We start from the raw sequence: 22,623 nt of genomic DNA, 5'->3' as shown, positions 1-22,623 counted from the left end.
GAGTGGCTCTGAATACCACTTGATAAGGCTCCTCCGTCGCGGTAGTCGCCGGAAACCTCTCTCAATCGGTGTTCTACCGATTGAATCTCGCAGAAAGCGAGGGAAAACGCAGCGGAATGGTTCGTGTATGGTGTTTAGGCTCGAATCTCACTGGTTTCGGAAACCCTAAGAGGTAAAAACTTAATCTAGGGTTTGGGTGAGCTGATGAAACGCAGGTTGACGCAAACAAAACCCTAACATGGTGCCGAGGGTTTGCACGCGTGAAGATGAAGAAACGCTATCATGGTGCTCAAGCCCAATAAAGGAAAGATTATGGCTTCAAAGTATTATGGTGGTGTGCAGAAAACATTAAGCTGCTGAAAGCTTTGAAGGAATTGGGCTGGAAGCCCAATTTGTGATACAAGACGCGATTGATGCTTGTCGCAGCTTCTCCATGCTCCAATCATTTGGCAGATGCTCTTCTTTCCACACCACCATCATGCATAATGTGCTGCACGAGATGCCATTGTGGTTGACCCATCCGAGAAAAACATTTGTACACATGGGATAGCAAAAGAAAGGTGGGCTGTTATGATGACGGCGTAGATAACATGGATGTGATGAAGAATTGGGCCGCAGGCCCAAATCCATGTCTTCGAGATTTGGCAGCTTTGGAAAATAAGCTGCATTTAGCAAAACAAGCTCAATTAAACAAATTTTATTTAATTAAAATAAAAGAAAATAAAAGAAATTAAAATGAATAGGCCTAGGTGTTGGCCCAATGCTATAAACCTTATTGGGATCACATCACTTTGGATGAAGAATTGGAAAAGAAGACACTCTCTTAGCCCTTGGATGAAGGAGGCGCATGGGTGGAGTGTGGACTTGGCTCCCTGGGATGCATGATCCATGAGGAAGTCACAGCCTATGGGAGACTCTTAGTGGGTCGAGCCCATTTGTACATGTAACACCTATTTTTATGTCTTACACCATTATTGAAAGCAAAGTCCAAACATTGGCCCAATTTAAAATCTATTTTATTGGGCTTTGATGCACTTCTTCAAGTCTTGGTGATTTCTTTGGCCCATAAAAATAATGCGACAAGCCCATGTGGGTTTGGGCCATCTTGGATGAAGCCCAATTGGATCTTTTTGAGCATGCCCCTTGTTATTGGGCCTCTTGGTGGGCTTTGGGATTGAGATGCATGTAGGCCATGGATTGGACCTTGAGCATGATTTGGGCCTAGGCGTTGGCCCAAGCTATAAGCCTTGTTAGGATCACATCACACATATTCATACCAAGCTCATCAATTTCAGCCCATAAATCATACAATACATGTTTATTCACACACTTCATGCTTTAAATAGGGTAACCCAATCAATCATGCAAAACATATAAGACAACAACACTAGAGCACATCCTTGTACAGATCTCGCTCAGGTGGGGAAGCACTCGCTCAGGCGAGAGAGGTTCTCTCGCTTAGGCGAGCTCCTTTCGCCTAGGTGAGAGTTCAAGCAGTGGAATTGCGGGGCTTTCATGTTTTCTCGCTTAGGCGAGACCTCCTCGCCTAAGCGAGATGGACTTCTCGCTCAAAACTGGAGCTCGTCGCTTGAGCGACAACATGCGCAAGAACTTGGGAGGGTTTCTAATACTCTTGCTTAGGCGAGACCCACTTGCTTGGGCGAGAAGATCAGATTTCCTCCACTATTCGTGCATGCAAGCCAAGAAAGTAATGCCAAACCACATCCAGTTCAAGTTCACAAAATCACAAGCACCATTCAACAGATAAAATGCGATTTAAAAACCCAAAATAGTCATATGATTCGAAAAACATTTAAAAGTTATAGCTTCCTTTACCTTGACAGATGCTAGCGAAAGATATCGGCACTCAATAGATGAGCATTGCAGCTCTAGAAGCAGATTCGTGAGCTGGAAATACTGACCCATAAAGAAAACGAGGTTATCAAGATGAACCTTAGTTGGAACCACAGAAATAAAACTAGAGAGGAGAATATATGATATTAATTGTAAGATCACATTTGCCTTAAGTGCATAATATTCCTTTTTATCTCCTTATCTTCTTTCTTTTTCTTTTCTTTTTCTCTTCCACTTCATTCTTTTATAAGCAAACCATGTGCACACTTATGATAACATGTAATTAGTGCAAAAATTCTCTTCATTAATGAAGAGATAAACCTTATATCTTTCTTTTTTTTCTTACCTAATCACTCTTCCCTCTTTACTTTTGCACTTTCCTGTCATCTTCTTCTTTTTACTTATTTATTTTTTTCTTTATCCTTTCTTATCTCTTAAATTTAAGATTAGAAGATCTTTTTTAACCTATATATTTATATATTAGTAACTTATCTTTTTAGTAATATATATATATATATATATATATATATATATATATATATATATTTATTATTGTCGTCATTTATTCTTAATTTTATCTTACTTATTCTTAATGTTTTTTAAAAATTACTTGATTTATTTTTTTATATTTAAATATAATACAAAACATTAATAAAAATACACAATTTTCTAACTCTATATTTAGAATAAAAATAAAGTAAATAATATAATTTATTAAAAGTAGAATGTTACGATTATCCTGACTCCATATACTATGTTAAAATGAAAGATGTGTAGGATGAATTCTAATATGAATAGACTCATGTGTTCATGCCTAAGAAAATACAAAATGGGTTGAAGTCTATTACATTTAACAATTGTAAATCTAGTTTTTTTTTTCAAATTAAAATTTTATTAACAAGATATATATAAAAAATACTTAATAATTACTTAAATTGTAATTAATAACCTTTATAACTATTACTTCAAATTTGCAAATATTTTTGTAGTTCTAATGTATTATTTAAATATTTATTTATTTCTTTAATTTTTTATTAATTAAATTTTTTTATCTATTATAATTGATAATAACAATTTATATCACAGACTAAATTACAAAACACTAGTTGATAATTATATTTATCGTTTTCAAATGATTTAAATAATTTATTCTTTTTCTGTGTTTTAGGAAAAGGGGAGAATCATTCTTAAATAGTTATAAATATATATATATATATATATATATATATATGTATATATATAAATATATATTAATAATCTTAAAAAAATACATTAACTAAATAGATAATTTTAATTTTCGAAATATTTATTTTAATTATTAAATATTTGTAAACATATTTTAAAAGAAAAATCCGGGGAAGATGTTTTCTTCGTAAAATAGTTGAGTTTGGTAAATAAAAAGCAAAGGGTCTGCTATGGCATTTTCTTTTGCTTTGGTTTTAATCAAGAAAAAGAAGATCTCTGTGAATGGAACCCAGTTGATTTTCTGCAATGGGGAAGGCAAAGAAGGTTAGGGATAGTGCAAGTGATGATTGTGATTGTTGGTGGTGGTTGATTCAGAATGGAACTCCAACAGTATTCATCACTATTGGGTTGTTTGCATTGTTGGTTCGTGTGGCAGTGTCACTGCACCCTTACTCTGGTGCTGCTAACCCTCCAAAGTTTGGGGATTACGAGGCTCAGAGGCATTGGATGGAGATTACCACTAATCTTCCAGTGAAGGAATGGTATAGAAACAGCTCCAGCAATGATCTGAGCTATTGGGGACTTGACTACCCGCCTTTGACTGCATACCAAAGTTTCATTCATGGCCGTTTTCTACGTTTCTTCCATCCTGATTCCGTTTCTCTTTTCACTTCCAGAGGTCATGAGTCCTATCTTGGGTGAGCATTTTACCTTCTCTTTTTTTTTTTTTTTTTTAATTCCAATTTAGTGCAAAATGGTATTTAGGTCATTGCAATTTGAGATGTACCCATCAATTCAAATCATGTTTAGAATTCAGTCTTTGAATTAGGTACAGGGAAAAAATTAGATCTTGTTCATTGGGTTCTTTTGGTCCTATTTTCCAATCTGAATTGGTGGGTCACTTCGGTGTTCTGCATAATTAGGGTTTTGGATTAAATATCAACGTAGTTTATTGAGGTGAAACACGAATTCTCTTGGGAGAATAACACTGGAAGTACTTAAGGAACTGCATATAGCTTTTGTATTTGTTCGTTCATACTCGTTTATGTCAAGTGAGGGTAGCAGAATGCGGAAAGAGTTTGAATAGTTTAAGGTTTCCTCATTGGGACAAAATTTTCAGGGATCAAAAATGAAAGTCTATATGTTGGAGATCCCACGATAACTACCAAATTATTATATATAAATGAATGAAAAATTGATTTTATAGGAATGAAATAGGTCGAAACCCACTTATTAGTATTTATAATTCTATTGATGGCTACAATTTTCTTACTTTCAATTTGTTGCTGAGTAGTGGGAAGTTTAACTTTGATATTATCATTATTCAATTTTGAAGCTGTGCTTACTTCTGCAGAAAACTACTTATGAGGTGGACAGTGTTATCATCCGATGCCCTGATATTCTTTCCGGCTGTCTTGTATTTTATTGTTGTTCATTACAATCAATCTTCTAGGAGCCGTAAAAGTGAATTAGGTTGGCACACTGCGGCACTATTGCTAAGCCCTTGTTTGATCTTAATTGATCATGGTCATTTTCAGGTTTCAAAAGAAAATTCTTCTATCGTTCTTGTTCAATCCCTTTGATTCTTTGCATATTTTTCAGTCACTGGTTTTGTAGTGCGGTAATTTTGAATATTGAATTTTGTTGTCTTTCAGTTCAACTGCATCAGCTTGGGCTTTACTATTGGAGCTGTTGCTGCTATCCTCTCTGGGAAAGATTTGGTGGGTTCCGTTCTTTATTGTCTAGCTCTAAATCATAAACAGGTTAGTCTCCTTCATCATTGTCCATTTGTTTTTCTTTTTTCTTTAAGCTATTTTTACATAGTCTATGGAGTAATATGTGGTAACTCAACCTCACCCGATAGTATTCAAATTTTGCACATGTGCTTATATTGTGATAGTATGGATTTTCCTCTTTTCTTGTATTACTTTTGGAGTCGGTGTTAAATTGAATGTCAATTGGTTGTATTCTGCAGATTATTATTTTTTTCTTGGTTGATTCTTATAATTTATTAATTAATTTGCATGCCCTGAATTGCTGATATACTTATCAGCCTATACACTAGTTCAAACCAAATGAAATTTCTAAATATTTTACCGTGTCAATTTAATGACATTGTGACTTTGCTAATGCCTTGTGTCAATGATAAGTCACAAAGTGACAATAATTTTTTGGTTGTGTTGATGAATATGATCCTTAGTTGATAAAACCATATAGTTGTCATAAAAAGGGCGAATGGACCTAATGGATTAGGTTGTTGTGCTCGTTTTTAAGCTGAGAACAGAGTGTACTATATCTAAAGTAGTGATAATTGCATCTGGTATCATGCTTTTGGTGTACTCTTCTTCAGTGATTGGTAATTATTTTATGCATTTCATTTTTTTCCAGATGAGTGCATATTTTGCACCTGCATTTTTCAGCCATCTACTAGGCAAATCCCTTAGGCGGAAACATCCAATTGTTGAGGTTTTGAAACTGGGGTTGGTGGTTTTAGGAACATTTGCAGCTGTATGGTGGCCTTATCTATATTCAACACAATCTGTTTTAGAGGTAACAATGTTGTCATTGCCTGGTTCCAAGTGCATTTGTATTCTTTTAATTTTGTTTCATATTGCATGGAAGTCGATAATATTACTTTTACTGTCTTGTTTCGCATGACCAAAGATTTCATAATGTTTACTTTCATTTAATTTTCATTTGATTGTCCAGAAATTGGTAGAGCGTTTTGTAGTAAAAAGATATTTATGTCCCTCCTGCCTTTTGCTTATGTTTCCGTCCTACCTGTGCGAAATCTGGCTCGGCTGTACTTAATGTGTCATGATTGGGTTTCATCTTCAAGGCTACTGTAAATTGATTTAATGTCTGTGCTGTCTGAATGTTTTTCGATGTGGATATAGAAATGCATAATTTATTTGTTGGACACAATCTTGACTGTCTGGACATGTTATCCTATCTATCACGTTGGAACATTTGATCTTAACCTTAAGTGTGCTTATTCCTGATTATGCTACATCGTTGTGGCCTGTGTGCCACTTGTGGAATCAAAGAATTATCCTAAATAATTATTTTGTTTCCTAATTTTCATTTAAAATTCTTTAGATGTTTACGATTTAGTAATTTGGTAATGCTATGCATCCTTTGTCCTATCTGCTGAGTAGTCAGTAACCAGTATACTAATTAAAAGTTGTCTTGGTTTTAATAATGCCGTCCAAATTGGGACATTGGGACATTGGTTACTAAGCAAGTAACAGAAAAGTTGGACATTGGTTACTAGCAAGTAACACGAGCCTTGAATATGTCTATTAGAAGGGATGTTTCCATGCATTCTGGATCACAGATGAAGTACTAACGTCATTTGGTGAATGTTTCAAATAAAGGAGCAGATCTATGACATATTTGGATTGTAATCTCAACACTCAGCTTTTAATCCTAAAATGCAGAGATCATATCTGTCTATGTCTTCAATGTTGTGTAAGGTATATCATAGGAGTTGGGAAGCTACTTATCGTCCTCTTTGTGTTGAGTCTGCTAGACCGTTGATGATACCATTGTTAGTCCTCCCTGTGATTTTCTTCTCTTTTTAATGTTGTGGATCCGGAAGAATGAGTTAAACGTGGTTTGAAGTCTATTTAATTAGAGCAAAATGCCAGAATTTTCTGCAGCTACCTATGCATGTGAAACTTTTTCAGAATAGGAACCACATGATAGTTTTTCTTTCTTCCTTGTTGTTTGTGCCTCTACTTTTTTAAGTGGTGTCTTCATTACACTCGATTATTAAATCTCTCCTTTGAGTTTTTTTAGTATTTCTTTGAGTGCTCTCTGGAGGATTCCTGATCTTCCTGCTTTGTATTTCTCTTGAATCTTATCATCAATGTATGTAGATGCACTGAAAGTTTAAAAATCATTGTCCAGAGATAGTTTAACCATCATTAAACAGCATGTTTGCAAATTAAACAATGTTGTCTTTGATATTAGAAAACATGCAACCACTAACTGCATGTTTAAAAACAATAATTTCTTTTCTACAAATTATTCACATCCGTGTTATGTTTATGGTTTGGCATTGTATAATTAAAACGTGTTGCTTTGTAAAAGTTCCACATACTACGGTTTTGGGATATGAAGATTAAAAATTAATCTTTAGCCAAGTATGATATTCATAGATGAATTTGGCGAAGTGAAAGTTTGCAACCAAAGCTAGGAATGTGAAGCATTAAATGAGGTAATAGCAATAGGTCTAAAGTATGAGGGATATCAAAGTAGATGTGGCCGTAGTACAAGTTTAAACCTATACATTACATGAAGCAACAGAGATGCCTTTTCAACTATTTTCCGATCCTTATAATGGACTCTTGTTATTGGCATGTGGCACATGTAACACAGGTCCTCTCACGTCTTGCTCCATTTGAAAGGGGAATATTTGAGGATTACGTGGCCAACTTTTGGTGTGCCTCTTCTGTTCTGATCAAGTGGAAAAGATTATTCACAACAGATTCCCTGAAGCTTATCAGCTTCACTGCAACAGTTATAACCTGTCTTCCTTCAATGATTCAGCAAATAAAGTCTCCCAGCTATCGAGGTTTCCTTTATGCGTTGCTGAATAGTTCTTTCTCGTTTTACTTGTTTTCTTTTCAAGGTTGGTAGTATTTCTTTTCTTTCATATTCCAGAGTTATGAAAAAAAAATTATTAAGAAAAACCTTATGAGAAATTGTCTGTTCACCTTTTTGCCCTCACAGTGCATGAGAAGTCTATTTTGCTGCCTCTGCTTCCAGCAACCCTGCTGGCTGTTGAAGAGCCTTTTATTTTCAAGTGGTTCACACAATTCGCCATGCTCTCCATGTTTCCTCTGATATGTCGAGATAACTTGGTTGTTGCATATTTGGCTTTGCTTGCCCTCTTTATCCTGATACTCAATGCACCTGTTCAACACAAAGTGAGAGAGACTAATTACCTTAGTAGTTATCTGGGCTCAGCAACCATGTTCTTTATTTTATGCTGCTATTTTGTTCTTCACATAGTTTACTTGACCATGCATCCTCCTGAGAAGTATCCTTTCCTTTTTGAAGCAATAATTATGAATCTGTGCTTCTCTCAGTTTGTTCTTGTAACTCTAGCCTGCAATATAAAGCAGTGGCTGTTAAATAAACCTGTCAAATTAGAAGAAATAGAAAAGAAGCTCATTTGACATGTTTCATTTTTTAAGTTAGATGTATTGCTCTTGTTAGGCAGTTGGATTTGGAGGTGCATGTTTGATACTTTTCAGCAATGTTTTTCAGAAAGTGAATTGATTGAGAGTTTGACCTTTGTTAACCTCAACCCTAATGATTTCATAATTTTAACACTTTAGTTTTCCCTGCCTTCTGGTTTCATTTTGTTCTTTTTTCTGTGTATGTTTTCTCAGCTTTTGTTGGTGCAACGAATATACCTTTTCATGGTCGGCGTGAGAGTAAGTTGATTAAAGTACCATTTGCTGGAAAACTAAAAGTCTATAAAAAGAACAAAATAAACATTTACATTTTCAATTCATACTTCAGTAAACAATTGATCATTTGTAAAAGGGAAGGGCAAAGTTGCTAAAGCTACCTTATTTATTTTGGAAGGCAACCAGTTCTTGTCTTGGATAGAGTTCTTAAAATTAATGTTGTTCATCGACTTGGTTAATGTATTAGATTGACAAGTTACTCATTGAACTAGTGAATCGCGAATTGAATTGCATGATCAAGTGGAGAGCAAATTTTTAAATTATGATTGAAGATAAGATATTTAAGTTACATTTTATTCACATACATATATACTTAAGATTTGCTTTTGGTTGCACTCTGTTGAAACTTAGGGAAATAGTTTACTTCCTTATAAGACCAAAATTTTGGATATTTTGGTCGCAATTTAGTTAGTGGCTGGATCGACTGGTTTGATTTGAGTATGTTAAAACAAGAGGGATTTCTTTTGGCACCTTTCTGCCTTGTTTCTACACCTATGTAGATCTAGGAAATGTTCAAATTATTCATAGGTTATAAACATTCTAGATTGCATAATTTTTCGAATTGTGCAATCTCAAAATAAAAAGTGAATTTTAGATCTAAAAGTATATTATAGATAGCATAAAATTCAGATTTTGAATTGTACAATATGGATACATCTATGAAGTATTATGAAAATATATTATTTAATACAATCCAAAATACATTTCTAAATCATGGAAAGTAGAAATGAATTTTAAATTACATAATCCGAAAACATATTCCAGACTACGTAATTTATAATATATTTTTTAATTATAAAATCTGAAAATCCATAAATGTATTTTAGATTACGTAATTAAAAAAACATTTATGAGTTAAGCAATCAAGTATAAATTTATGAATTTCTATAAGCTTATTTTATTTTGTATTGTAAGAAATGTTTTAATCTTTACATTTATCAAGAATATCAAGTATCTATCCAATTTTAAAAATCTCTTGTAGGGCACTCTAAGGTTGTTTTACGCCAACACATATTCTCATGCGCCTTATGTCGACCCTTGATGGGATATATGTTGTGTATAATCTTAAGCTTTATTCCAATTTGAGTGAAAGCTCTCTTCTCTAGGCTTAACAAGTCATGTCAATCCTGGCTACAATTTAGACCGGTGAGGTGCCTTCAAGAGACCATGCTATAATCCATAGAGATAGTAAGAAAAAACACCTTACACTCGTTGAATTTCATGTGGAACTTATCATGTCTAGGTGTAACTTACCAAAGGTGAAGAAGAGCAAATAAACCTGAGCACGAATCATCTTATGAAGATTAGTACACTAATACACCGATCAAATTTGCTTTTAAAGTTCCAAAATTAGAGGGAGTGTGTAAAAATCCAAGAAAATATAATACTACTACTATCTTGGTTCCTACAATTGAAGTATTGAGCAACCTTGGTCATATGGATGAAACAAAAATACATAAACATATAAATATAATGTAGTTAGAGTCCTCCAAAATTTAAAGTTTTTCAAAGTACACAAGTCATCACATACCTTCATACCACACAACACTAAATAACTACACCATATTCATGTTTATATATACATTTAATCCAAACAAAGGACTTCAAGCACAACTCTAAAACCTATTGGCTAGTATCACCTTCACCTGCAACATTGCCTGCTCACGCCACAAAAACAATCATTGCAAAAAAAACACAAACACCCAACAAATAAAGGAAGGTAAGCTAATGATAACTTAAGTATACATAAACAATTATTGCATAAATACCTATAACAATGATATAACAAACCAAATTAGCAACTAAGACTTCACATATCATAGAACAAGACCCATGTATATATATATATATATATATATATATATATATATATATATATATATATAAACTAGTTCTAAATATTTGGATTTATGCATTCACTCAGACTTTAGAATTTTGTCTTGTCATGTAAAATGAGATCATTACATGTTACAATCTAGTAATTGTACATGGTTCCTTCCTCTCATGATAAGGTGAGTTCACTTATAGCCTAAAAGAAAAGGGATCCGTGACCCTAAAACCTGCTATATGAACTTTCTTCGCTCTTCACCACCTAGACTTCATCCTTTATGAGTCTAAAAGTCTAATAGAGAGTATAAGGATAGTTTCAAATGAAGGTCTCTAGTAAATGCATAACACTAGACTTACTTGTCATAACCTTTCTCCTGAGGACTAAAATGACCATACAACCAATACAACCAATCACGACATCCAAACATTATATCTCATTTCATTTATGTTGAAAAACTTCTTACAATTTTGACAAGTGTACCAAATCGTTCAAGTAATAAAATTGAAAGTCCATATACCGTAATCCCTAGAGATCTGCATTGGTTAGGAAAATTATGATTACTTACTGATTTAGGTTAAAAATTTTAAAATAATAAAAGGAATAAATTTTTAATAAGATAAATTCTAAATTATAGAAAGCAACTAAATTATGAAATTGACAAATGCAGTAGAGACTTCACTGAGGTTGGATTTCATGCATTAAATCAATATGAAAATACTAATGTATTTCTAATTCCTAACTCTAGCATTCACACCATTATGTTACAAGTCCTAATGTCTTAGAGACAAATCTAAACTTTAATAAAAACCCTAAGCCTTAAGTTCGCATGTTAAGAATGTACTCTATGTATAGATGCACAATTAGTTGGTTGCTTTATTCTAGTCTAGGTTCTAATATTGTGTCCAATTATTAGAAACCAACAAATATGGCATCAATAATTATCATACAGTTAAAATAAAAAATAAATAAAACACAAGAGTATGGAAAAGAAATATATTGAATAGCAAGAATCACAGAGAGTAGAGTTACATTACGTCCAACCCCCTTGAATAAGGGAGTTAGTTACTCCTATACATTTTGAACACTAGAAATAATGATGAATGCTTCTAGCCTCTAGAATGTGCCTCTATTGTCTCTCTTTTTAGATCAAGTTCCTCCCTCCCTCAAAAAGGGAGGTTCCTCAAAAGGGTGTTAATTTTTAACTTTGTAGAGCTTTCAATTTAAAGACTTTCAGAATTGGACCGTGTTTGAAATTTGTACTTGAATTTGTAATTAAAGTAACCAACTATATTAATAATTGATTTTGTTGATAACTTCTTAAATCTATGAGATTTCCATTTATATGCAAAATATAAATCAGATATTTATCTTTTCCAATTTATTAAATAAAATCTTAATTACTTAATAAAAGATAAAATATTTATCTTTTATAAAATTATTTAATAAACAATAAACTATTTGAAAAGATAACAATAAAAATACCATAAAAAGATAAAAATAAACATAATATAAACATGACAATGCCCATTGTGATTGGAATATCTCTGAGACATTTATCTCAATCCCATAATCAATCTTCTTCTCAAATACAACACCTTTAAAATTTATAGACTTGCTAAGTAATCAATCCTTAGAGGATCACTCCCTCAGAACCATGTCTCTTGCCCAACGAGTCCAGCACAGGAACCAAATTCAGGATAATTCGTCTAACGAGAACAAACTCGCTCCGCAAATCCCCTATCCCCTAACTCTTTGTCGAACACGAGTTTGGCGTTCACTCAACGAGAGTCTACTCACCTGACTCTCTATCAAACTCGTTTTTTATTGTCACTCAGCAAGGTTGAGGCTCACCAACGAGTCTGCATAACATAGACAATAAATTCCTACAATTTATACAATATCAACCATACCAAAAGTTCAACTCATGTTTCAAACAATTCAATAAAACACGAATTACAAGTTGAAACACCAAACTCAGTCAAAAGATCAATTCCACAATTTTGTATCACAATGTATCTAAATTCCAAATTTAACATATTTGAGAGCTTCCATACGCACCAAGTTTTTCACATACAATTTAGCCAACATAGTTCAAAAATAAGTCATACTTCTAGTGTCAAAATCACAAATTCAATATACAACAAATCACTACAATGAGAATCAATCATAAAACAACTAAAATTAGCTTCCCTCACCTAAGACAAATTCCCTTCCTCACATAGTTTTTCCCTAGAGCTCTGTACAACACATAATCACTTAAACAATCGAACAAATCCCAATTATAGTTTTAAGCATCACACTATGACTGTAGAGCAATAAAGATTTATCAAGACCAACCTTGAGTCACATACATCACCCTAGGGCTCACATACAACCCAAGAGTTAAAGCACCTAAAAGAGGGCAAAATAAAAACTTATTTTATTTGACTCTTTGATTGGATGGTTACGTATAGCTCCTCAAATAGCTCATATGGTCCTAGATCTTCAAATAGGTGGTCAGAAATTTAGAGAGAGGGTAGAGAGAAAATCAAGAGAGAATCTTTAGAGAGGTAGTAGTTTTATATAAATGAACTTCAGTTCTTAGAAATCTATATATAGTTTAAACCTTTTATTATTAAAATATTGCAATGTTCTCTTTTCATAAAAGCCACCATTACTTTAAAGTCATGTTCTAAGTTCTCACATTCTCCCAACAAGAAAAATTTTCGACCTCGAAAATTTACTCACCAAGGAAAAGATAAGGATAAAATTCTCTCATGTCCTCTTCTAACTCCCATGTCACATCTCCTGTTCTAGAATCCCACAACACCCTATTAAAACTAATTGTCTTTCCTTTAAGCTACTTGATCTTACGCTCATCTATTCTCACTCATTGTACATCCACATAAAAGTCTTCCCTTACTTGCACCTCATGTACCTCCAAAACATGTAGGATCTGGCACATACTTCCTTAATAGTGACACATGAAACACACTGTGCAGTCTTGACAATTGGGGAGCTAAAGCATCCTCATAAGCTATTGGACCTATCCTCCACAAGATTTGAAAGGTCCAATGAACTTAGAAGAGAACTTTATAGAGCATAAGGCAGTTATTATAGGTGAACTTCGCCAAGAATATAACCTCATCCTAGCTACCAAGATGGTTCAACACACACGTCCTCAATAAATCTTCAAGCAACTGAATAGTCCTCTTAGATTGCCCATCCGTTTGAGGATGATAGGCATAACTCATCCTCAAACGGCTTCCAAAGGCATCTTGTAGCATATGCCAAAACTAGGAAGGGAATCTAGGATCCCTATCTCAAAAACTTCATCCATATTCATTGTCTCATATTTAACTCCTTCTAATCAAATAGATATTTCAATCTTTTATGATCATTATACACCTAGAACTCTGCTCCATACAAATAAAGCCTCTAAGTCTTTAAGGAAAAATCCATCATAGCTAACTTCAAGTCATGAGTAAGGTAACCACTCATCCCAACCCTCATAGTTAACCTTTCATGGGTCTTTAGTTGTCTTGAATCATAGGCTACCACTCTCTTCTCTTGCATGAGCACTCATCCCAACCCTGGATATGAAGTGTAACAATAAACCTCAAAAGGCTTACCAAAGTCGATGCCCTTGTAAACCTACTCTTGAGTTCTTGAACACTCTCCTCACATTTGTCAATCCATGCAAATGGTTGGTCTTTATGTCAAGGGTGCAACCATCTTAAGAAATTCTTCAATGAATCTCCAGTAGTACCCTGCTAAGCCCACAAAACTTCTTATCTCATATGCATTCTTAGGAAATTTCCAATGAAACATTGCCTCCACTTTAGTAGGATTAACTGGTATCCCCTGAGTTGATATCACATGCCTTAAAAACTGCACCCCTTTGATCCAAAACTTACATTTAGACAATTTGGCGTACAACTGCTTCTCTTTTAAAATGTCAAGCATTGTCCTAAGATGTTTTGCATGTTTCTCTTGAGTCTTAGAGTAGATAAGGGTGTCTTTGGTGAATACCATAGCAAACTTATCTAAGAAAAGTCTGAAGATTCTACTCATGTATATACTCATAGCATCGATGTGTTTGTCAACCCAGAGGGCATCACAACATACTCATAGTGCCTACAACATGACCTAAAAGTCGTCTTTTGCACATCTTCTAACTTCAAAAAGATTTGATGGTAGCCTGGCCTCAAACCTATCTTGGAGAACATCATTACTCCATGTAGTTGATCCATTAAGTCATTTATCCCTGGGAGAGGGTATTTATTCTCGATGATAAGCTTATTCAGTTGCCTATAATCCACACAAGCCTAGATTTCTCATCCTTCTTCTTTACTAGCAGCATATGTGGTCTCCATTGCTTTGATAATTCTCCACCAACTCTTTCATCTACTTTTTCTATTCCTCTAGCTCTACAAGAGCCATTCGATATGGAGTTAAAGACACTAGTGTTGCTCCTGGCACCAGGATGATGGGGAACTCAACTTCCCTCTTTGTAGGCAACCTAGGTAATTCATCTAGGATTACATCCTTACATTCTTCAACCACTACTGCTTGATTGTGCCATTTCTTCTGTTTAACCTCTATATTCATCAAGATCACATAACAAGACACTCCTTCCTTCAACTCTCCCAAAACTTGTTATGTAGACAACCTTTCTAACTCTTTTGAGTTCATAAACAACATTCTCCTCTTATCACAATTTATAATAACGATATTGACAGATAATCAATCCATTCTTAAGATTATATCCCTTTTTTGTAAAGTTAAATATATCAATTTGACTTTGACTTGTGCCTCTCTACAATAGCTACACACTTAGCACACACTAAAGAAGTAGACACAACACCAGCAGCTGGAGTTGATACACTTATATCATACTGCAACTCTCTAATAGACAAGGCATCACCAACTCCTTTATCACATGTTTCAGCTCTGTCTTGAACTTCGTACACCTCCATCCTTCATCCATGGCCAAAGTATAAAAGCGGGCTAAGTGTTTGAACCTTTTCATGTACTCGGTCGTGGTCATGTTTCCCTAAACCAACTAAAGAAACTCCACCTCCTTTGAGTATCTTACACTCTCAGGAAAATACTCTTCCAAGAACTTTCTCTTGAAGCTCTTCAAAGAAATGATTTCCACGCTCTCTTCCATGATCAGCTTCATGCTAACCCACCAATGTTCTTTTTCCCTGATCACACATTCACGATGTAAGCTAGCCTACTCTCCCTGAGGCATCGCTTAACATCAAACACTCTGTCCAAATTCTTCGTCCACAAGTTGGCCTCGTTTAACTTGTCTTTCCATCAAATTGTTTAGGATTGTTCTTCAAGAAGTTCTCTAGACTCCATTCAGATGGTTGAGAAGCCCCAACTACGATTGTTATAGAGCAATCAGGTGTTGTTGTTAAGAGGCTTAAACTGCTAACCTCGCAGCTTCCATCTGTTGCATAGTTGCATGATGTTGTTGTGCCATGTTCTACTTTGTTGTTGCAAAACTACAACCATGGTCTCTATTGCCCTCACCAAACTAGGCATGTCTGAAGAGGGTAAAGGTGAAGAGGTAGGTGGCCTTCGTGCCATAACCTATGTTCATACAAGGAAAGACAAACCTTCTAACCTCTTATAACACACAAACTCAAGCATCACAGACCCAACCACATAGATCACCAAAGAACATTATTGCTCTGATACCAAATATGTAACAACCCAAAAAAATAGAATATTACTATTATCTTGGGTTCCTACAATTGAATTATTGAGCAAACATAATCATAATAAAAAATAGTGTAGTTACAGCCCTTCATGGTTAAAATTTTTCAAAGTACATAGGTTATCACAATGTTAGTTTTGAAATGGTTGAAATGCCAAGAAGGGGGGGTTGAATTGGCTAGTTAAAAATTTAGGCTATCTTTGAAAGCTAAAAACCACCTTTAATTGAATTAATTAGATAACCAAGCTAGGATGCAAAAGCTACTGAACTGTATACTTTCAATCGGTCAAAAACAGAGTTAATCAATTAATTTTACTAAACAAATTATGTTCTGGTATAATCAACCGATTGAAACAGAAAAATAGTCGACTGAAATACTGGGAAAAATGTAGAAATGCATATTTGAGTTTTAAACCAGGAATTATGCACAAGAATGATCAAGACAGGTTCTAAATGATTATGCAAACATGCTCAATGTTGCAGATGTGATGAAAACATGCAATTACATGAAAAAGATTATTAAAGCACAAGTTCTTTAAACTTTAAATGAATATGCAAGAGAGAGAGGTTAGAGAGGAGATGAAATCATGAGATTTTTATACTGGTTCACTCAAACCTGAGCTACATCTAGTTTAGTCAAGGCAACCTGAGCTTGACTTTGTACTATTTAAAAGATTTACAAAGTATCCACCCTTACACTTTCAAAATATGCAAAAACCACACAAAAGACTCTTAAATCACACAAAAATCACACCACACAGCAAGAACCCTCTTGCAGACTTGAAAAACCACTAAGCACACACACAAAGCTTGAGAAAGATCAAACCTCAGTGGTAGCACAACCCAGCCTACCACAAACCACTTTCTCCAAGCTTCAAAACCAAGCCAAAAGCTCCAAGAATTAATCCAAGATCAATTTTCAACTGCTGTAGTCTGAATGATCACGAAAAAGAGAGTTTCCACAAGTTTCTAGAACAATTTCGTGTTCAAAAAGGACCATAATAACTCTCTTTCAAAAATCATGGCTCTTATAGTCAAACTATTACAACATTCAACATGTTGATTTCCAAATCAATCCGTTGATTTCACTTGACTTATGTGAAATCAGTCGATTATAAAATAAATCAACTGATTGAATTAGTTGTAATTTAAGACTATTGCAGCCAACCTTTTAACCTGTTGAAAAATCATTCAACAGATTAAAGGAGACATTTTAACCTGTTGAAAAACCATTCAACAGATTAAAAAACACAACAACGATCAAATACATCAAATTAATACTACAAGGTCTACAATATGAATTGCAAACTTCAAATACACTTTCTTAATGATGTAATCATGTGGAGAGCACACGTTCTAGCCTTGATCAACATGGATATCACCAAATCTCCTTTCCTTAAGGATTGATTTAATTAGGATTTGTGATTATTGAATTTATTGAGTACATAATTTTAAAATGGCATAAAAATTGATTTTAGTTGCATAAAATATTATTGGATATTCTGACGTTTGTTAATGCAGCTGGAATTTAATTTGGGTCATTAAAAGTATGGATTTGAAATATTCAAAGTTACAAAATAAGTCCAAAATCAGCAAATTCTGGAAACAAATAGCTAGGAGCTAAATGCACCCCCAATTTTTATTTACACACCTCTCCTTCAAGTGGACCACCTAAAAACCTGTTTTACACCCCTAGTTTCTACTAAGTTGCACCCCTCCTACCATTTAAACTCAACTCAACCAGATCATGCCATGTGACAATCCTCCACTAATTAATCTAACCAACCACATGATGACACGTGTCATGATCCTCCATTCATTAAACTGGCCAACCATACACTACTACGTCATCATCTTCCTTCATCTTACACATGAAAACCCTAGCCTCCATTTTCATGTTGTTGTCGCACTTGCAGAGCTTCAGCCACCGCAGCCATCGCACTTGTTCATCCACACACTTGCAACCATGTCGGAGGAGGTGAGAAGATCCTCATGCACCACTGATCTGCACTCACGAAGCCACCACAAACCTCTATTTTTCTCCTTCACCATGAGAGAAACCAAGATCTGTGATGCAACGCAGCGCCTCCACCACTGTTCGTGAACCTACAACGTGTTTCTCCTTACGCAGTTCAATAACCATGGCAACAACCTTCACGCATCCATCATCACTGCAGTGAATGCAAACAACCCAACCACCATTGGTGAACCTGCGGCGTAGACCACCGTTACGCTCGCAAGAACCAACAGCGGCGCGGCCACGAAAAATAGCATTGTCAAGCCTATGAACAGATCCACCATGAGTGTAACATAAACGCAGTAACCTCACGTCGCCGGCAGCCACACCTATTTGAACCTCCACGTGATCCTCCATGCCATTCCTGCACCTCGACATCGCGCCACCACAGATATGCGTCTTTCGCGCAACCAACCAGATTCGCGACGCACCACCATGAAGACGAAGGTACCAGCGGCAGTTCGCGTCACCAACAACCATAGCAGCCTTCACGCACCTGCTGCGTTCAAACACGCGAAACCTGATGCAGAACGGAGAAGACCATCACACCTCCAACGAAGGAAGCAAACCCTAATTCTGGAGAGAGAGCACACTGCCATGTGTCAGCCTCTCATAGGGCAGTTAGTTGGTTAAGCAGGTCAAATGGTCAAAGCAACAGTCAACTCTACTCAAAATTTGGTCAATATTGCAAAAATAGTCAAACAAGAGGGGCAGAATTGGGAATGAGATAGAAATTAAGTTGCTAATTAATGAAATAAAGATAAAAGATTTTAGCAACAGAACAGATAAAGTCCAAGCCCAATCGAAGCCTATATAAAGAGATCCAAGGGGTTAGAAGAAGACACTTAGAAATTCTCTTGTTTTGGCAACTACCAACCATCCATCACCTCTCTCGTTCTTCCATTCCTTTTTTTTTTCCTTCATCATATTATCATGTATTCCATCCAAGCCATGGAGGGCTAAGCTTTTAAGGTAGATTCCACTGTAATTTCTTAACTAGATTCTGAGGTTAGATGAATTAATATATTTGTTCTTTTGATTATTGTTTTGGTTTTAGTTTATCTATGTCCTTTGCTTCTTAATTGAATACAAAATAATGATTTTAAATGTACACGCATGCTAATCATATGAGTTAAAGGGTTTTTAAATTCAATTGAGACTTTACTTTGATTTTATTTAGAAACTTTCATGTGATTAAATAAGTTTTTGCCAATAATTGAGATTGTACTTTCATTAAAGGTAATCACTTTAATTAAAATTAGTCAAGACTTTACTTTGATTAATTAAGTTTTCTATTTGGTGAGGAAACAAAGGAATAAACATGATTAGACATAGTAAAATTTAATTGAGACTGTACTTTGATTGAATTTACTATGGATAATCTAAAAATTCTCACTTTTAATTGAGATTGTACTTTGATTAAAAGTGAGAATGGCAACAAATGAATTAAGACTTTACATTGATTGATTTGTAAATCAACAACAAGAATTAATTTAACAATAATCTCTAGATAATCGATGAAGAATCCTATTTTGAAAAAGCAGTGGAATTGACCTATTTACTATTATTGTGTTTACAATCTTTTTTTGTGTGACATTCATTCTTTGCATATCAAAACCCTATATTTTTATAGTTACTAGTTTTAATTGAATTTTTATAAGAATCAAATATTTAAAATTAATTTTGTATTCATTGAGAGACGACTCAGGGTTATCTTAACCCTATCTAGTTTGTTCACTACTAACTTAGCAATACTAAAGTTGTTATAGTTAAGTAGTGGTAATTTGATCGCTTAACGATAGTGATATCATCATTGCAAAAGAAACACAAACAGCCAAAAAACAAATGAGGGTAAGTTAATGATAACTTAGCCCGATAAACAATTATTGCATAAATACTTATAGTAATGATATGACAAACCAAACTAGGAACCAACATCACATATCATAAAACAAGACTATATATATATATATATATATATATATATATATATATATATATATATATATATATATATATATATATATATATATATATATATATATATATATATAGCTGTCAAAATGGGTTGGAACCCACGAGCCAACCCGGCTCACCATGGGTTTGGGCCGGGTTGGGTTGAAAATTTTTTATAAATTTTAATACGGGTTGATTTTTGACCCGGCTCATCTAGAATCTGGCTCACCCGAGTTGAACTCGTGGTGAGCCGGGTTGGTGAGCCAACCCGCAAATAAAAGGGTCACCATGTGTTTTTTATTTTTTTTATTAAGTTGGGTTTTACATTTGGGTTATGTTAGGTTTTTTTTTATCCAACACATAAATAATTTGTATTTTTTTATTTTGGTTTGTATTTGGATTGTATTAAAGTTTATTTAGATTTTAATTAGAATTACAATTTAGTTTTGATTGAAAAAAAATAAAAAAATGTATGTTTTTTAGTTAAGTGAATCCGTGAGCCAACCTGTTTAACTCGTCAATCCGTGGTGAGCTAGGCCGGGTTCGAATTTTTTTAGCTTGCTAAAAAGTGAGCCGGGTTGAGTTGGCTTACTAAATCATCAACCCATAGTGGGTCGAGCTGGGTTGGGCCGGATTACCCGCTTTGATAACTCTTTCTCTCCCTCTCTCTCTCTCTCTCTCTCTCTATATATATATATATATATATATATATATATATATATATATATATATATATATATATAACTAAACCCAAATATCCAATTTTATGCATCACTCGACTCTAGAAGTTTTGCCTTGTCATGTAAAGTGAAATTCTTAAGTGTTACAATCTAGTAATTGTACCTCGTTCCTCTCGTGACAAGGTGTGTTACCTTATAGCCTAAAAGAAAAGGAATCCATGACCCCATAACCAATTATAACAAGCTCATTCCCTCTTCACCACTTAGACTTCATCATCTATATGAGTCTAAAAGTCTAGTAAAGTGTAAGGATAGCTTCAAATGAGTTTCCCTAGTAAAAGCAACACTAGAATTACTTACCATAACCTTCCTCCTTAGGAATTATATGACCATACAACCAATCACGACTTCCAAACACTATATCACATTTCATTTATGTTGGAATACCTCTCTTAGACATTTATCTCAATCTCATAATTAATCTCCTTCTGAAATACAACACCTTTAAAATTTATAGACTCGTCCAGCTAGATCACACACTTGCTCAGCGATCAACCCCTAGAGGTTCACTCACTCAACAAATGGGTGTCTTGCCTAGCTCGTCTAGCACTGGAACCAAATTCAGTATAATTTTCTAATGAGAACATACTCATTCAATGAGTCCCTTTTCCCCTTTCTCTCTCTGCCAAACTCGAGTTTAGCATTCATTCAGTGAAAGTCTACTTGACCAGCAAGTAGGCCTCCCCTAACTCTTTGTCAAACTCATTTTTCATTGTCGCTCAACAAGTCTGTGTAACGCAGTAAACAAAATCCTATAATTTTAGATAGTACCAACCATACCAAAATTTCACGTCATGTTTCAAATAATTTAATAAAACACCAATTACATGTTGAAACACTAAACTCGGCCAAAAGATCAATTCTACAGTTTTGTATCACAATGTATATCCCAATAACAAATTTAACATATTGGATAGTTTCCACACTCACTAAGTTTTTCATACAATTCAACCAACTCAAATTTCAAAAGGAAGTTACACTTCTAGTCCCAAAATCACAAATTTAATATATAGCAAAGAACTAGAACGAGAATCAATCATAAAACAGCTAAAATTTGCTTTCCACACTAAGACAAACTCCTTTTCCTCACACTGATGTTCCTTGGAGCTCTATACAACACAAGATCACCTAAACAATCGATCAAACCACAATTAGAGTTATAAGCATCACATCATGATCGTAGAGCAATAGAGGTTCATCGATAGTAACCTTGAGTCACATGCATCACCTTAGGGCTCACATGCAACCCAAGAGCTAAAACACCTAAAAGAGGGTAAAACAAAAACTTATTATGTTTGACTCTTTGATCGAATGGTTACATAGAACTAATTGCTAGGAATGATCCTACGATTCTTAATTCCAAATAGATGAAGATTGAGGTAAAAAATCTAAAGAGATGATAGAGAAAAATTTAGAAAAAACATTTAAAATGATAGGAATTTTTAATAAATTTCAATTATTAAAAATCTATTCATAGTTTAAATCTTTTACTATTATAATATTATTTTTTATAAAAATCACCACGTCGCTAAATAGGTTCTCACAAAGTGTAGAATTTCATTTTAAGTTCTCGAAACACTCATTAATTCCTAAACAATATTTTTAATTACATCATTGTTATTTGAATAAATCCTTTTGTCGTAATTTTACCTTCATTTGTTTACACTATTATACACGGTAAAATTATTGTTATGTTAATTATTAGACATGGAATAAATATTAATTATTTAGACTACATTCTTATTTATATATGTGCTAAACATTTTCGAGTAAAATAAGATGGAAATAAGTATAACCTCCATTCCTATTTTATTTTTTCTTTTAAATGTTAAAATACTATAATTTAT

At 34.2% G+C, this 22,623-nt stretch overlaps 1 protein-coding gene across 2 annotated transcripts; it reads left to right on the top strand.

The window, feature by feature from the left end:
* Positions 1-3,255: 3,255 nt before the first annotated feature.
* LOC114182382 (ALG6, ALG8 glycosyltransferase family) lies at positions 3,256-8,350 on the top strand. Of its 2 annotated transcripts, XM_028069255.2 has the most exons (6): positions 3,258-3,737; positions 4,394-4,577; positions 4,695-4,802; positions 5,428-5,589; positions 7,423-7,675; positions 7,777-8,350. In XM_028069255.2, the coding sequence occupies exons 1-6, from the start codon at positions 3,346-3,348 to the stop codon at positions 8,223-8,225; spliced, it is 1,548 nt and encodes a 515-aa protein (XP_027925056.1). In that variant the 5' UTR covers positions 3,258-3,345; the 3' UTR covers positions 8,226-8,350. The 2 variants fall into 2 exon arrangements, with proteins under 2 accessions (XP_027925057.1, XP_027925056.1); XM_028069256.2 differs by lacking the exon at positions 5,428-5,589 and having other exon boundaries at positions 3,256-3,737.
* Positions 8,351-22,623: the final 14,273 nt, after the last annotated feature.

This window comes from Vigna unguiculata, chromosome 4 (assembly GCF_037176805.1).
Source record: "Vigna unguiculata cultivar grain cowpea cultivar isolate G323 ecotype 2 chromosome 4, ASM3717680v1, whole genome shotgun sequence".
Lineage (NCBI taxonomy): Eukaryota > Viridiplantae > Streptophyta > Magnoliopsida > Fabales > Fabaceae > Vigna > Vigna unguiculata.
Note: the sequence above shows the minus strand (reverse complement) of the source record. Positions and strands in the feature narration are given on the sequence as shown.

Bases quoted from the DNA above. Each gene is read 5' to 3' on its own strand.
- LOC114182382 (XM_028069255.2), top strand. From the start codon at position 3,346: ATGGGGAAGGCAAAGAAGGTTAGGGATAGTGCAAGTGATGATTGTGAT. The intron at 5,590-7,422 runs GTAACAATGTTG...CATGTAACACAG, and splicing joins CAACACAATCTGTTTTAGAG to GTCCTCTCACGTCTTGCTCC. The intron at 7,676-7,776 runs GTTGGTAGTATT...TTGCCCTCACAG, and splicing joins TTACTTGTTTTCTTTTCAAG to TGCATGAGAAGTCTATTTTG.